At 43.8% G+C, this 17618-nt stretch overlaps 1 protein-coding gene across 1 annotated transcript in view; it reads left to right on the top strand.

Annotated features, from left to right (window-relative positions):
* The window catches only part of SIM2 (SIM bHLH transcription factor 2), an 83934-nt gene extending 66711 nt beyond the window's left edge, over nucleotides 1–17223 (top strand). The window contains 5 exon segments of the mRNA XM_040421757.1: nucleotides 980–1086; nucleotides 3156–3303; nucleotides 10535–10703; nucleotides 11115–11514; nucleotides 15671–17223. Coding sequence (XP_040277691.1) covers nucleotides 980–1086; nucleotides 3156–3303; nucleotides 10535–10703; nucleotides 11115–11514; nucleotides 15671–16386 — 1540 coding nt within the window. The 3' untranslated portion in view covers nucleotides 16387–17223.
* Nucleotides 17224–17618: the final 395 nt, after the last annotated feature.

Genomic DNA, 17618 nt, shown 5'->3' with positions numbered 1-17618 from the left:
GGGGATACCAGGTGTCAGACCCCCACCAATCTGATGAACTATCCTGAGGATAGGTCAGCAATATCCGTGGCCCTAATAACCCCTTTATATTTATCAAAGAGGCCGGCCCTCAAAACATATTCATAATCATCCTGTGGATAGCTGATCATTGTTAGATCGCCGGGGGTCAAACTGCTGGGATCCCCACTCAGCACTAGAATGAGGGTCCTGTTGACTAGCACCATGGTCACGCAAGCACGCTACCACTCCATTCAATCTTCATTAGATTGCCAGAGTACAGCACACGCCTATGTCACATAGACTTTGAATGGATCGGTTGTGCTCATGTCTGACCACTGCGCTATTCCAAACAGGACCCCCATTTTGGTGATCAGGATCAGACCTCCAGCGATCATACACCTAGCCTATCCTATGGATAGGTGATAAATGTCTTTTGCGGGCCACCCACTTTTCGTTTCGTAGTGGTCATTAGTGACAGGTACCAGGCCTTCTCTGGCAGCCTTTTCAGCGGAGGTGCCACACTCTCAAAGACTGGACCACGGCACCACGTTATGGACCTTTAATACGACTGTGTGCATGATGCCACAGGTTGCCGAATCCATTGCTCTGTGTGCAACAGAGACGATTCTAGGTTTGACCCCAGCTAAGTCCCCAGGATGCGCATCAGATTGAGCAGCTTTCTTTGCCAGATCTCTCAAGGTTATGAGATGTCCAGTGTTTCTGCTAATTCCTTTCTCACTATCACTCCCAATATCACATATAATGTTCATCCAATAGATGTAATCAGCTTTTGGCATAAAATTTCTCACTCGAGTATGAAAGTTTCAAAAGTTTGGAACAATAAAGGACAATTATGTATGTATTTTGTGGAACATCCAAGACGTATTGACTCCAGAGTGTCCAGATGCTTCATACTTTTGTGGAATGTCTTAATAGATTGAAAGAAACCCCCTCCTCAGTTCCCTTCTTTTCTGTGCAGAGTAGCCGAATTAACCGGTTATGAACCTCAAGACCTCATAGAGAAAACGCTTTACCACCATGTCCACGGCTGTGATGTGTTCCACTTGAGATATGCTCACCACCTCTGTAAGCTTCATTCATTGTTATTATTATTATCTGTTAAAGTGAACCCCCGCCTTTAATCATCATGTTCTAATGAATTTCTTAATAGGTCTTTATAGCGGCTGGAGTTTTTATCCTGGTACAGAGCTCCTCGTCCCCTCGGCTATCTGCGGCAGTCCCACAAATAATTAATTGAGCGTGGCAACACTCATGCTCGACTCCTGCTCCATTCCTACGGTGACATGGGACCAGTGTGGTTCCTCTACTGAACCGATACTTATCTCCTATCTAGGGCCAACACCTTTACAAGATAACATTCTTGTTGCCTGCAGCCAGCACTAGAGGGAGCATGGGAGCTTACTGCATACTGTTTTATCATTGAGTTCAATGTATAGAACGTACCCAGTAAGCTTCTAAGCTCCTCCTAGTGGTGCCTGCAAGCAACCATTATGTTATCTCTGAAAGGAGTGTTTGAGCCCAAACTGCAGGGAGGCTGATAAAATAATAATAATAATAATAATAATAAAAAAATATTAAACTTATCTTCTCAAGGCCCCCTCAGATCCAGCACCATCTTCTCAGCTGTGACGCATTGTTTTTGTCTGCAGTGGTGACATCCAGCATTCAATGACTGACCTCAGCAGTTTTTATGTTGTACACTGTATTGACAGTCACGTCAAAGGCTATGAACACCTTCTGGGACACCTTTTCAGTATTGCATTCTACTCATTTTGGGCTAAAATCATTCTTGCAACTGGTCTTTATTAAAACTTTTCAGCAGTTTGTGTGATACAGGGGTTAAATTTCAGTCTGTCACTTTCACTTTACTCATGTATAGCTCATATCTCTGATCTCCCGACAGCTCATAATAAACACTCATTTAAGCCATATTCATATCTGTTTGATAACAGTTTAGGTATAATGAGTGCTTATGAGATCAGAGATACGGTAAGAGCTCTACATGAGCCCTCATCTGAGGGAGTCAGAGTAAACAGCAAGTGACAGTATTAAAATTTACTGAAATTTAACCCCTCTACCACAAAAACTGCTGAACACTTTTAATAAAGACCAAATACACAAATGATTTTTAGCCCTAAATTAGTAGAATGCAATAATAAAAAAATAATGGCCCTGAAGGTCTCCATAGCCTTTAAGATATTACAAATTCGAGGAATACTTCACTAAAGAGGTTGTAAAATGTCTGAGTTCCTGGTGTGAAATCCTTCAAATAACTGGAGCAGATAATGGCTCCATAGAGCTTCTCTTACTCCAGATGACCCTTTTGGTCTACACATTGCAAGTGTTCTCCAACCTGTGGCTATTTAGCTAAGAAAACATGCTGTTATCATCATGAGAACTGTAGTTTTGCAACCGCTTGAGGCCCAAAGGTGAGGAACACTGCATTAGAAGAGCAGGTCATTTATTTCAATGGGCATTGTGTAATTTTTCATTTCCCCTGCCGGTGGTGCTGCAGGTAAATGGCACACTTGCTGTTATGATCCCCTGCATATTAGAACTGATTGATGCAGGATACCCTGTGATAGGATTATTGAAGGGGAGCCCTTCTGACATTAAGGAATTGTCCTCAGTGGAAAACACCATTAAAGACCAACTAGATGACAGAGAAACCTACGGGATTTTCTTTTAGAAATTGCACCAGTTTTCGTCTGGTTTGGTTTTGCTGCTTAAAGGGGTTGTCCAGTAACTTATATTTTTTTTAAAAAGACTCTCCATGGTGTAAACTAATAAAGGAAATCCTTCTCGGCCCCCCATAGCTCCCGTTCCCATGCTGCACGGTCCCTTGCTGTTCTCTCCATGCTGATCCCTCTCGACAAACAGGAAATGACCGCTCAGCCAATCAATGGCCTCAGTGCTGGCTCACATCAGTCAGGGATTGGCTGAGTGGTTATTTCCTGTGTGTTTAGAGAGAAGAGAAGGCAAAGACCGACATGGGGATAAGTGTCAGAACAGAAGCGGCAGGGAGTCAGCGAGAGTGAGGTTGTCTTATATTTTAAACCCCAGTGAGAACTTAGTTAATATTTTTCCCACCTGAACAACCCCTTTAATTGAATTAACTTCCTCTTCTCTTCCAGTGCTGGTAAAGGGCCAAGTCACCACCAAATATTATCGGTTGCTTTCCAAACATGGAGGATGGGTGTGGGTGCAGAGTTACGCTACAATCGTCCACAACAGCCGCTCATCCAGACCGCACTGCATTGTCAGTGTGAACTACGTCCTTACGTAAGTATCTGAGGCAACTGATGTGTGAACTCTTATGGGCAGGGACCTCCCACCTGTAGAGTGTAAGCTCTTATGGGGAGGGACCTCCCACCTGTAGAGTGTAAGCTCTTATGGGCAAGGACCTCCCACCTGTAGAGTGTAAGCTCTTATGGGCAGGGACCTGTCTCCTGTAGAGTGTAAGCTCATATGGACAGGTCCCCTATTCTGTAGAGTGTAAGCTCTTATGGGCAGGGTAGTCTCTCCTGTAGAGTGTAAGCTCTTATGAACAGGTCCCCTCTTCTATAGAGTGTAAGCTCCTATGGGCAGGCACCTCTCTCCTGTAGAGTGTAAGCTCTAATGGGAAGGGTCCTCTCTCCTGTAGAGTGTAGGCTCTTATGGGCAGGGTACTCTCTCCTGTAGAGTGTAAGCTCTTATGAACAGGTCCCCTCTTCTATAGAGTGTAAGCTTTATGGGCAGGGACCTCTCTCCTGTAGAGTGTAAGCTCTTATGGACAGGTTCGCTCTTCTGTAGAGTGTAAGCTCTTATGGGCAGGGTCCTCTCTCCTGTAGAGTGTAAGCTCTTATAAGCAGGGTCCTCTCTCCTGTAGAGTGTAAGCTCTTATGGACAGGTCCGCTCTTCTGTAGAGTGTTAGCTCTTATGGGCAGGGATCTCTCTCCTGTAGAGTGTAGGCTATTATGTGCAGGGACCTCTCTCCTGTAGAGAGTTAGCACTTATGGGCAGGGTTCTCTCTTACGTGCAGGGTCCTCTCTCCTGTAGAGTGTAAGCTCTTATGGGCAGGGTTCTCTCTTACGTGCAAGGTCCTCTCTCCTGTAGAGTGTAAGCTCTTATGGGCAGGGTCCTCTCTCCTGTAGAGTGTAAGCTCTTATAAGCAGGGTCCGCTCTCCAGTAGAGTCTGAGCTCTTATGGACGGGTCCGCTCTCCAGTAGAGTGTGAGCTCCTATGGACAGGTTCCCTCTTCTGTAGAGAGTAAGCACTTATGGGCAGGGTTCTCTCTTACGTGCAGGGTCCTCTCTCCTGTAGAATGTAAGCTCTTATGGACAGCGTCCTCTCTCCTGCAGAATGTAAGCTTTTGTGGACAAAGTCCTCTCTCCTTTTTTTGGATTACTGGACATTTTACTTGCATGTCCCTTCACCAACTGGAAAGCGATGCATAACATGTTGGCACTATATACTATTATTAATATTTATTATCTCTAAAAAACTAAATGATCATAAAAGAATTATAAGGAAAGAAGAAGCATCCCAGAAAGTCCAATTCTGAAAGAGTTTAACATTGTGTACTCAGCAGAGACGAGTAAGCCATGTCATATAAACAGTGCAATCAATCTATAATTGCCAATCAGACACTTGCCATGTAATTTAAAGGATGTGCAAACAGATGACGCAATAGGAACTCACAGCTCGTAGACCGAGCATTAATTCAAAACATCCGACCAACCAAACCCTGGTGTAAGAGCTAAGAAATGTACTATATATAGGTAAAAGATAGAAGATAGGAATGTGTAAATCAAGCAACAAAGTGTCCCCATTGGGCTACTTTAACCTCTTCCTGCCCAGTGCCATGCATTTCCAGCAACTCAATTTGGCTGCACATCTGGCATCATACTGCAGTGACTGTGATCAGAAATAACTCTGATCGTGACCGTTTAAACCCTTACCAGTCTGCAGGGGATGTGTGGCAATGGCTGAAACTAGAAAGGATGGGAGTGGTGGAGGTGGGAATGAGGGTGGTTGTAGTCCTTACGGTGACTAATCGCTCTTCTGCAGGCGGTCCCTGGGCCATGTGTGCAGTGAATGGAGGATGCACTCTTTCCTCTCTTGGGGCACACCCTGGGATTTGTTGGGGGCTCTTGTCTGATGGTAGTTAGGGTGGATGATTGGCAGGGTGCGACGTAGGAGGGCAAGTGTAGGGCCAGCGGATAAATGTTGGGGGAAATGACCAGGCCTGTTTGTATACAATAAATAAAGTCTCTCTTTATTGAGTAAATGATGAGTGTTGCAGTACATATAGCATCAACAGGCACAGTTCTGAGGTGTATTATAGAGTAGGCTTTTCCCAATAGCTGTGTATAGGCATCAGCAATGATGGTAGTAGTCCTGCCTGAGTCTCTCTCTCTCTAGATACACTTTGCAGTCTTCCCAAATAACCACAGACCTACAACTCTTTCTGCAATTCCCAGTCTGGGTGCTGGTCTTAGTCGTTGGCCAGTCCATCTCCAAAGTGTGCAGGGCGCCGGAGGCAATTAACACTTCCCACATGCATTGAAGTCTTTTGCCATAAACGAGCGTTACCTTACTGTCTTTCCATCAATGCCTTAATGGTTCTCAACCATCTATAGATATTCAGCACTTTCTTTCCCTCTCTCAGGAGTAGTCCTTGGCAGAGTTGCTCTGTGGCAGCTTTCAGTCTCAGGAATGGTGTTTTTCTGGATGAGGATTCTCTTTTGGGCCTACTTGGCAGAGCTTACTAAAGCAGATCTTTTCTCTAGCTCTGCTAGCCAGGAACTCTTTACTCTAACAAGCCAAGAGGGGCAGGCAGGACCAACCTTTCTCCTGGCAACCTATGACTGCCAGATTTTTACTATTTGCTGCCCATAGACAACCGTTTGCAATAAACAATGCATAAGGAAAATAATACTTCATCGATAATTCACAATATTAATTCTTTAGCTACTTTAACACAAGCACACAACGCAGCAATGTTCTGGCCCCTTTCATGTCTTTTCTTCTTCCTGCAAGAAGGTAGGTTAAGGCACATGCAATTCTGCAATGCAAATAAATCACAGCAGGAGGAATCCGGGCTGACGGCATCTTGAATAGAATGACAGAGAGGTAGTATTCTCTCTCCTAGGGATAAAGTCCATAAATAATGCAAAAATAGTTTATAACAAGTGCAAACAATAGTTCATGGCAAATGTTTTCAAAATAGAAGCAAGAGGCTTTGTCTAATCCCCAGAGAAAGTACTTATGTCGCAAACAGGTTGAAGGAACTTCTCAGGAGGGCTTTGGTACGTTAAGGTCTTTCACTCTGGGCACACAATTTTAGAAACGTTGCATAGATTGAAATCTCAGAAAGCTTTAGGCATTAAGTCCATCTCTGGTCACAGGCACTTCAATGTTGCAAAATATCAGGTTATGGCTTTAACCATCTCCCGTCACACTAACGCCGAAAGGCGTCATCTCGCGTGAGCCGAGATTTCCTGTGAACACGCGCTCACAGGAGCGCAAGGTAAACGAGTTGATCTACAGCCTGCCAGCAGCGATCATTCGCTGCTGGCAGGCTGTAGATGTGATTTTTTTAACATCAGAAAGGTATATTAGACGCTGTTTTGTTAACAGCATCTGATATACCTGCTACCTGGTCCTCTGGTGGTCCCTTTTGCTTGGATCGACCACCAGAGGACACAGGCAGCTCTGTATGTAGCACCAATCACCACACTACACTACACCCCCCCTCCCTGTCACTTATTAACCCCTTATTAACCCCTGATCACCCCATATAGACTCCCTGATCACCCCCCTGTCATTGATTACCCCCCTGTAAGGCTCCATTCAGACGTCTGTATGTGTTTTGCGGATCCGCAAAACACGCACACCGGCAATGTGCTTTCCACATTTTGCGGATCCGCACATTGCCAGAACTATATAGAAAATGCCTTTTCTTGTCCGTAATTGCGGACAAGAATAGGACATGTTCTATAGGCTCTACAAAAAACGCAGTGTTCGCCCGATCAGGCCTGATCTTGTGCACACACTTGCGTTCAGTCCGCCCCACCGCAGTGACAGAATATTTTTTTTTCTGATCACTGCAAAAACACCGTAAAATCGCTGCGGCGCTATAAAGATCACTTTTGAGGGGCATGGCGAGTTCATAGAAGATTTTTTTTTTTGGCACAAGTTAGCGGAAATTGATTATTTTTTTTGTTTTTTGTTTTTTCTTACAAAGTCTCATATTCCACTAACTTGTGACAAAAAATAAAATCTTACATGAACTCACCATACCCCTCACGGAATCCAAATGCGCAAAAATGCCCTGTGAAATCCTAAAGGTACTCATTGGAATTTGGGCCCCTTTGCGCATCATGGCTGCAAAAAAGTGTCACACATGTGGTATCGCCGTACTCAGGAGAAGTAGGGCAATGTGGTTTGGGGTGTATTTTTACATATACCTATGCTGGGTGAGAGAAATTTGTATAAAAAGTTTGTATAAAAAAATTGAAAAAGTTGTAATTTACAGAGATATTTCTCACACACATTATGGGTATATGTAAAAATACACCCCAAAACACATTGCCCTACTTCTCCTGAGTACGGCGATACCACATGTGTGACACTTTTATGCAGCCAAGATTCGCAAAGGGGCCCAAATTCCAATGAGTACCTTTTAGGAGGGCATTTTTAGGCATTTGGATTCCAGACTTCTTCTCACGCTTTAGGGCCCCTAAAATGCCAGGGCAGTATAAATACCCCACAAGTGACCCCATTTTGGAAAGAAGACACCCCAAGGTATTTCGTGAGGGGCATGGCGAGTTCATGTAAAATTTAATTTTTTGTCACAAGTTAGTGGAATATGAGACTTTGTAAGAAAAAAACAAAAAAGAAAAAAAAACACATTTTCTGCTAACTTGTGCGAAAAAAAAAAAAAACCTCTATGAACTCGCCATGCCCCTCACGGAATACCTTGGGGTGTCTTCTTTCCAAAATAGGGTCACTTGTGGGGTATTTATACTGCCCTGGTATTTTAGGGGCCCTAAAGCGTGAGAAGAAGTCTGGAATTTAAATGCGTAAAAATGTCCTGTGAAATCCTAAAGGTACTCATTTGAATTTGTACCCTAGGCTGCAAAAAAGTGTCACACATGTGGTATCGCCATACTCAGAAGAAGTAGGGCAATGTGTTTTGGGGTGTTTTTTTACATATACCCATACTGTGTGTGAGAAATATCTCTGTAAATGACAACTTTAAAAAAAAAATTATACAAAGTTGTCAATTTACAGAGATATTTCTCTCACCCAGCATGGGTATATGTAAAAATACACTCCAAAACACATTGCCCTACTTCTCCTGAGTACGGCAATACCACATGTGTGACACTTTTTTGTAGCCTAGGTGGGCAAAGGGGCCGAAAGTCCAACGAGTACCTTTAGGCTTTACATGGTTGCTCACAATTTAGCCCCGCCCAAAATGCCAGAACAGTAAACACACCCCACAAATGACCCCATTTCGGAAAGTAGACACCCCAAGGTAATTACTGAGGGGCATAGTGAGTCCGTGGGAGATTTATTTTTTTTTGCCAGAAGTTAGCAGAAATGGAAACTTTATATATTTTTTTTCCCCTCAAAAAGTGTAATTTTCCGCTAACTTGTGAAAAAAAATGTAATCATACATGAACTCACCATGCCCCTCCGCGAATACTTTGGGGTGTCTTCTTTCTAAAATGGGGTCATTTGGGGGGTATTTATACTATCCTGGCATTGTAGAACCTCAGGAAACATGACAGGTGCTCAGAAAGTCAGAGCTGCTTCAAAATGCGGAAATTCACATTTTTGTACCATAGTTTGTAAACGCTATAACTTTTGCGCAAACCAATAAATATACACTTATTGGATTTTTTTTTATCAAAGACATGTAGCACAATAAATTCTGACACATACTTGTATAGAAATGTAATTATATTTGAACAATTTTACCAGAAAAAGTTAAAAATACACTTTTTTTGAGAAAATTGCGGTCTATTTTGATTAATATCAGAAAAACGAAAAATGTCAGCAGCAATCAAATATCACCAAAAGAAAGCTGTATTTGTGAGAAGAAAAGGAGGTAGAATTCATTTGGGTGCCAAGTTGCATTAAAGTTGTGAAGTGCCGATTTGTAAAAAAGGGCCTGGTCACTAGGGGGGTATAAACCTGTGGTCCTTAAGGGGTTAAAGAGGACCTCTCCTAAAATGCATTCCCCATGTAATAACAATTCTGGAACATCTATTCTTATGGCTCTATGTTGTTTCATTCCTGTATTATTCCTGCTAGAAGTTATGAATGAATTGCTATTAGCCTTCAGTAATGGTACAGAGGGGAGGGAACCAGTTGGGGGTGTGTCCCTGCACAGTCTAAAAATGGCAGCACTGATTGGATAGAGTCAGACTGTGCAGGGACACACCCCCAACTGGTTCCCTCCCCTCTGTACCATTACTGAAGGCTAATAGCAATTCATTCATAACTTCTAGTAGAAATAATAAAGGGATGGCACAACATAGAGCCAAAAGAATAGATGCTCCAGAATTGTTATTACATAAGGAATGCAAGTAGCTATTAAAACAGGTATGTCAGGAGCGGTGAAAGGTCCTCTTTAAGCTGAGAAGGCAGGGATGTAAGGTGGAGTCCCCAGGTTAGTCTTTATCGGCCAACAGTAGACACAACTGGAATAACAGGGCCAGTCTCTTACCAGAGGCTCTGGGCTCCTTGTTTCCTTTTTCTTTATTGTTGACAGCCGTGGGGCATCCCCAGTCTCTGGATCCTCAGTAGGGTCTTTGTCTTCTGATATGGAAGCCAAGGTGGCGGAATCAGCGGTAACAGTTGGGCTATCTGGCCGCTACTCCTCCGCAGGGCTTTTGTGGTCTCCAGTGGTCACCTCAATCTCCTGCTCAGGCTGAACAGGTGCGGGCTCATTCTCTTTGCCGGCGCTAGTGTGGGTTTGCGCAGTGGGTGGTGGAGATGGTGAGGTTACTGGCTCAGAAGGTGGGAGATCCTTAGTGGAAAACAAGAGTCAGCACGGCTCATCAACTTATTTCCTTTGGACCTCTGGCAGTTCCCAGGGCGCAACATAGGCTAAGCTCTGTCTGACTGAGATAATGATAACCAGACTAATGGTTACTGTGTCACCAGATACCATAGGACCATGTATGGGGGTGTATTCTACCATTTGGCTAGAGTATAGGCTGTGCAGGTGCTGGGGAAAGTGTGGAGCATTAACTCTTTAACAGCGATCCACTGGGTTACTGCAGTTTGAGTGGAGCAAACTACACGGCTATCAAAGTTTTCTTTTACAATGTTTTTTTTTTCTTCCCCCCAGCAACAGTGTATGAAATGAGACCACCTTTTCTGTAAATTTATGCATCTATAAAACAGAATGTTGGAATTTAGAACCATGCAGATCTGACTGATGAAATTTCTTGTCCATATCTAAATGATGTCATTGTCAGTGATTTGTTGCAATGTTCCTGTTCCTACTGTGCAGAGATATAGAATATAAGGAGCTGCAGTTGTCCTTGGAGCAGGTGACGGTTTCAAAAGCCGCATTTCCTTGTCGGAGCGCCATGACTACCTCACAGGAGGCAAGGAAGCCCACCAAGCTGAAAGCTGCAAAAGTCAAGACAAAGCAGGCACGATCTAATCCATACCCCCAGGTAAAATAGGTCCAAGGAGATCATGAAAATATCATATATGGTAATCTGAGTTTGAATCGAGGAGGCTTCTTATATAATCTCCTTGATTCCGGTAATTATATAGTCATTGCATACTATTTGGCCAATGTAGAACTTCAATGAATAGAATTCCAGAGCTTTAGTGAAAACAAATAAAATTTAAGTACCTGTGTGTCGGACCTCCAATGGTTAAATATTTATGGCATATCCATAATCATGGAAACCTCATTTTCCATCTTAACATTTACGGCATAACTATGGGACCCCCACTTATCTCCAGAATGGAGGTCAAAGGCCTCTATTCTGAGCATAGGTACAACTCCCAGAGGTGGGACCACCATATCCTGCCATAAGTTTATGATGTTCCCATGCTTTTTTTTTTTTTTCTTGCAGCAATATGGTCCTTTCTATGGTGAGAAGTTGGACTGTTCTCAGTTTGGAAGTTGGAAAGGAAACTCAGCAATAAGCTCCCCAGCTAACCAGGAGCCCAACAGCCATACGGAAAACAGTGAACTCTTGTACACCCCGACCTACAGCTTGCCATTCCCTTACCACTACGGACACTTTTCAATGGACTCCCACGTGTTAAATACCAAGAAACAAGGGGCGTCTTCTAGATTTGGGCAGCCTCAAGGTTCACCTTGTGAAGTAGCAAGATTTTTCTTTGGCACGTTACAGACGGGAGGAGAATGTCATTGGCGTTACTCGAACTCAGTGGCACCGAACTCACCGCAAAAAAATGCTCACGATCAGTCAAACCAGATGCGCCATAACCTCTCTCAGAACTATGATGGTAAGTTATTATGCTGGCTCTAAACTGAAATGGAGGAAGATTTACAAGGAAAATTGCACAAGAAAATGGGTTACCTGTCAAATGTATTATGTGCTTTCGACACTTTTGCAAAGCACTGGCTGAAAAAAAAAGCAGGGTCTTCCAGTTCGAGACATTTTCTGCAATTGTGCCATTTTTTGGCACCTAAAAAATAAAAAATACACTAACTTGCTCCCCATTGCTCTGTTCCACCTCTGAGGGTCTAATTTGGTCTCTTTCTGTTTGCGTGCCTATAAACTTCCAATCACTGGCCTCAGTGGTGATGTGTCCTCAAGTGCTCTTCACTGCTGGGTCACATACCACTTGGAGGCCAGTAATTATTTGCAGAGGTACTCGGTACCTTGTCAGGAATCTTACAGGCCAGGGATTGAAAGCAGTGTGGATCAAGCTCTTGGAGCAGAAACGGGGCAGTGGTGAACAGAACAAAAATGTAAAAGGGGTTATGAAGCTGGACAACCCCTTTTAGTTTGTGTAGTGTAGGGGGATGATGACCAGTGATGGTCAGTTCGCAGTGTTCGCCAGCGAACACATGCGGGCTGCCATCTTTAGTAAGGTAGACTCACCCGTCCGGCGATGCACAGGTAAGCCCTTACCTGTGCCGGGAGCCGGTCTGAAATCAAATGCACTCACCGGGAGCAGGCAGTTCCGAGAACAGCCCGATGAAGGCCCTCGGTGCCTGTTCTCGGAAATGCCTGCTCCCAGTGACTGCATTTGATTTCAGACCGGCTCCCGGCACAGGCACAGGTAAGGGCTTACCTGTGCATCGCCGGACGGGTGAGTCTACCTTACTAAAGATGGCAGCCCGCATGTGTTCGCTGGCGAACACTGCAAACTGACCATCACTGATGATGACTGGCACTGATGGACTTCCTGACAAATAGGCAAGTATAGTACCATGGGAGGAATTTATTAAGCCCTGCAATGCAAAATTCTGGCTTCAAAATAGGGCTTTCGATACTTTTTGGGCATATTTGCTCCAAAAATTGCAACATTTTGGATTTTTACTCCAGTTTTGATGGGAAAGTGGGCATGGTTATCCTGACAAGCTGATTTATGGCAGATTTATCAAAAGCAACTTTTTAAAAAAGTAGTAACAATTGTAGCAATCTTACTCCAGTAGGGGGTTGAGTGGAAAGTAGAGGAACATCTCAAGACAGACGTGTTAGACTTGAAGAAGCACCAGATTTAACGAACATCATGCAACAGTTGATAAATTTGGTGCAAATTCCAGCAATGGAAACTATTAAGAATTCTCCCCATGATTAATCTGCCCTGTGTGTCCATCCCTGGACTACCCATTAAATTCCAGAAGGGAATCACTCAACTAGTTGAGATTGTTTCTCGCCCAGGAGGGACTGTGATTACAGACCTTCTCCACCTCCCAGTCTCTGCAGAAATACAGACACCTATGGTGATGGTTAGATGTAGCTTTGGGGCTCCTCTTCCACCACTTTAAATGGATAGCTGAGGCTGAGGTCCAGCGGCTCAGTGTCATTGATTTAAATAGGACTCTCCTGCAGTACCAAACATAGACACCCAAACAAAGGAGCCACTGTGGCCGGTGTGGAGAAAACGAAAGGGCCCTTCATTCCTCTAATTGGGGGTCTAAAAAACAAGAATATCAAATGGGTATAAAAGGCATTTCTTGTATCTCTAGGGCTCACCTGGAGTTTGACAGTAGTGAGTTGACCAGAGATGGCATCATCCACCCAGGAGACTCCACAGTACCAGTGCCCATAATGCCAGCCTCATATTAATGTCAATAATGGTATCCTCACATTTGGCTGCACATTGCCAGAACCATTGTAGCCTCACAGTTGGCTGCACAGTCCGCCAGACTCCCGGTAATGCCCATAACGACAGCCTCATAGTAATGCCCATAATATCATCCACACAGTATTCTCCATAGTGCCAGCCTCACAGTAAATAGCCCAGTGCAAGTTGTGTTGTAGTGCCCTTAGTGCCAAGCTCATAGCAATCCCCACAATGTCATTCTAACAGGAAACTCCTCAGGGCCAAACTTCTTGTAGTGCCCATAGCACCAGCCTCATAGTAATGCAAATACTATCAAAATAGACTCACCACGGGCATATAATGCCCATAATGCCAGTCTCTCAGTAGACTCATAGAAATGGCCATGCCATCCAATAGCATACCTCCTAATTTGTGAGGCATTGTTAAAGGAGTTCTCCAGACTACAGATATTGATGACCTGTCCCCAGGATAGGTCTTCAATATTAGATCATCCAATACCCCCGCCAATTAGCTGTGTTGGGCCGCCGCGTAGCAGGAAACTATACAGTGTATGGAGCTGAAGGCAGAGAGCTCCATACACTGTGTGGTGGCCGTTATGGGGTACTGCAGCTTTCATTGAAGTGAACGGGAGGTCAGTTTCAGGGTGCTGGCGCCAGAAGCTACATAACTATGTCTTTGTTAGAGACTATTAGTCTCCAGCAGCCCGAAACAGCTGAGCTGACAACCCAGCATCCCCACCGATCTGATATTGATGACCTACCTTGAGGATAGGTCATCAATATCTCTTACCCATAGAACCCCTTGAAGCTTTTCCCATTCTGCCCAGGAACGCTGTTACTGGTTGCTCTTGTTGGGAGGGCCCCAGGCTAAGTGAAGAGATATTTAAGGAAGTCACCTCTGAAATGCTCACCTCGGCTCCATGAGGCAGAGCGGTGGATATATGATGAATACACGCACCAGTGAAGGTTAATATTTGACTACTGCTACTTGAGTGTCCTTCAAACAATCTTGGAGATAAAGCAGCTTATTCCGACAAAAAAAATACTCGGTATCCATCAAACTTGTGAATTGTTATTCTGACTTCCACAAACATCACACGATGTAATTGTGGATGTGAAATGTAAATGCAAGCGCGCATTATGTCACACAAAGCCGTCCCCCGGCTGATGTTGTGGTTTCTGCAGCTTGATGGATCAGTAAACTCTATAAAGCAGATTAAATGGGTTTAGCAAACAGACAAGTTTGTTACGATTAATATTTATGTTAAATGTTCGTTTCCTTGATGGATTCCGTGGGCGTAAACGCACAGAGCTTATGTTCCAGAAAGGACTGACGACCTTCACGATAATGTGCTTTATTAACTTTCCCGCACTTTTGCTAATTGCACTATGTCTTGTTCATGCTCTGCAATCATTAATAATGTCCTGCCGTTTTATGTACGATGCTCATATGCAGAAATATGTGTCTGCATGGTTACAGACTACAAACCTACCCTTCGTAGTCTGATTCTGTAGTCGTATCCCCTTACATCTTACTAACATACATTTGACTGTAGGATCAGACTACACGGGGCTTCACATTTCCCACAATTTTTTAGAAAATAAATTAATTTCAGACCATAGACCAGATGCCATAAATATATTCAGACCCACTATATTAAAGGAATATTCCCATAATTTGTCCATAGAATAGGTGAAAAATGTATTACAGCTGGGTGTCCAACCACTGAGACCCCCAGCAGTCATGAGGCCAGGGGTCCCGAGTCCCCTGTCTGAATGGACTGGTGTGTGCTCCATTAACTCCTATGGGACTGCCAAGTACAGCGCTTGGCTGTCTCCATCAGTCCCATAGAAGTAAATGCAGTGGTGGTCATGCGTGCGCTCCATTCACACAGGGGAATCGGGAATACCCATTCTCATGATCGCTAGGTGTCAGTCTGAATAAACGATAAATGATGTTTATGGCTAAACCTCTTTAATTCAAGCCCCAGACCCGACCCCTCTGTTAAAATCAGACCCATAAATGTATTCAGCCCAGACTTTATGAATACCCTTCTTGCTCTGGTTGAGCTCTGCGTGCCATTGTACTGGGTTCTGAGGCTGTAAGGACATACTGTACCCCACCTCATACTAACTCCTGGTATAAAGACCTAGTGCATCAGCTCCAGGATCGAGGAGGATAAGTATACAAGCTGCTATCTATTGGATTAGACCCCTAGATAATGGTTTAGGTTTTTTGCTGCACCCCCTGCCTAGGGCAACCAAGTGAAACCTACAGAGCAAAGGGTGGTGGAGGCAATTTTTTAAAATTTGCTATTGTGTTTGTATTCTTCTACTAACTTTTCAAAAACTCCCATCAACAGCCAAAAGGTATGCAACGGGGGATAACTCGTCTGATGGGTTCACAGGATGTTCTTCAACGTCATTAAGATCTATCATCCGATATAAAGATGAACACTATGGTTCAACTGTGAAAGCCAGCAAACTGGAAAACAGAGGAACCCCCGCCTATCACACGGTAAAAGAAGAGAACAAGATGGACTTCAATAAATACCAGCAGGAGAAGATGGCTGTTAACGAGAAGCGCTTTTCAGAATCCTCAAACAGTTCTTTTCTGCCAAAATCAGAATGTCTTCATGCCAAGACTGTAGGACAGTTAAACCACCTTCTGCCGAGACCAGTGGTCTACGAGCAAACACGAAGGATCTGTATGAAGGAGCCCAGATACGGGCATGTCAATATACGTCCAACAGGATATCATGAACTGGAGCACTCTGATGGAACGTCTACAAAATTTCCTCACCATAACCCTGAACATGAGCACTTCAAGCCCCGTGGCCAGGTCCCCTATGTACCTCTAAATTACCACCATGTGTTATCCAAACACGGACCTTGTCAGCCGTCATCATGCACAGAACGAGAGCATGGGACGGAAAATTATGGCTATTCCTCAGAGGAAGTGAACTCATACCTCTACAAAAACCAAAGTCCTTCATCTATTTCTTCTCCCGAAAGCCACCACGAAGCTGCACTCCCCCATTATATTGGGACTTCGGTCATCATAACCAATGGAAGGTGACAATGGACATTATGGTTTCTGGCTTGTTGATCGAAACTGGAATTATTTACACAGAAGCATGAGAAAGCCTGGTGACCAGTACTTACCAAGCAGAGCTGAAGGTCGTGAAAGGACAGACCCGCGTGTTCTCTTGGCAAGCCGTATGTAATAGAACCTAAAAGGTCAGAATTATACAACCAGCTTCAGAGCAGCATTGTTACAGATTAATCTCTGGTGTAGACTGCGCCATTCGAGAAGTAATGTGCCAGATCATATTTTCCTCTTCTCCACCGCCCGATGAATAAAAAAGGGCAGCGGCCGAGACGCACAGTTTCAAATTTAATTATATGAAGGAAACTTTTTTTTTTCCCTCCCCTCAAACAACCTAGCTCCTTTAATCCCCTCTACCAGAAAGAGAATATGAGTCCATGACGTGACAGATACATTCTAGTGAATGTGGGACAGATGACATTTTTTTATTTTTTTCCTTGAAATTTTTGGAACAGCCAATGAAGCCGGGAGACCCGAAGCTATATAACTTTTATTTCATAGGCGTATTAGGCAATAACCCAAATTAAGGTGCTATGAAATGTCTGAATTTTAAGTATCCCCAAGATATATGGCATAGGAAAACGTAGGGATGTACAACCGTAAATAATACCGGCCAGCGTTTTTTTTTTTTTTTACTACTAGACGGTGGGGGATTTGTCTGTTCACTTTAGAATAACAATTTTTCTTGGCTGAAAATAAAAGTACCAAAGACATTCTCCTGGGGACAGATCTCTTCTGTGGCTTTATACCCCATCCGCTTATTTAGAAATATGAACAGGGTAGACATGACCTAAACCGGGAAGATGATGTATTGGGACTATGAAGGGCTGACTATGCAGCTATTAATGTGCAACATTTTTAATAATAAAATAATAATAGTCTTTGTGTATATTAATAATAAACCAAAGTCAAAGAACGGCGTCTGCGTTGTCTTTTCCATATGTTGTATGAGGCAGTAGGGTGGAGCAAAATCCCTTTAAGGGCTCGTGTGCGGCCCACAAACAGCATTCACTTGAATGGATTACAGTAAAATGCAGGCAGATAACACAAGATTCACCATTGACGGGGCAGCGCTTCCTCCCTCTCTCTGCACAGTAAGTACAGCACCTCACACAGAGCATGCCCACTACACTCTCGTATTGAAGTCTTTTTGTCTTTTTTTGGTCTGGTCTCTGCTCAGTTTTCTGGTCTTATATGCTGCA

The sequence above is a fragment of the Bufo bufo genome, chromosome 3, assembly GCF_905171765.1.
Source record: "Bufo bufo chromosome 3, aBufBuf1.1, whole genome shotgun sequence".
Classification (NCBI taxonomy): Eukaryota; Metazoa; Chordata; class Amphibia; order Anura; family Bufonidae; genus Bufo; species Bufo bufo.
The sequence above is the reverse complement of the archived record's forward strand: the minus strand, read 5'-3'. Positions and strand labels throughout refer to the sequence as shown.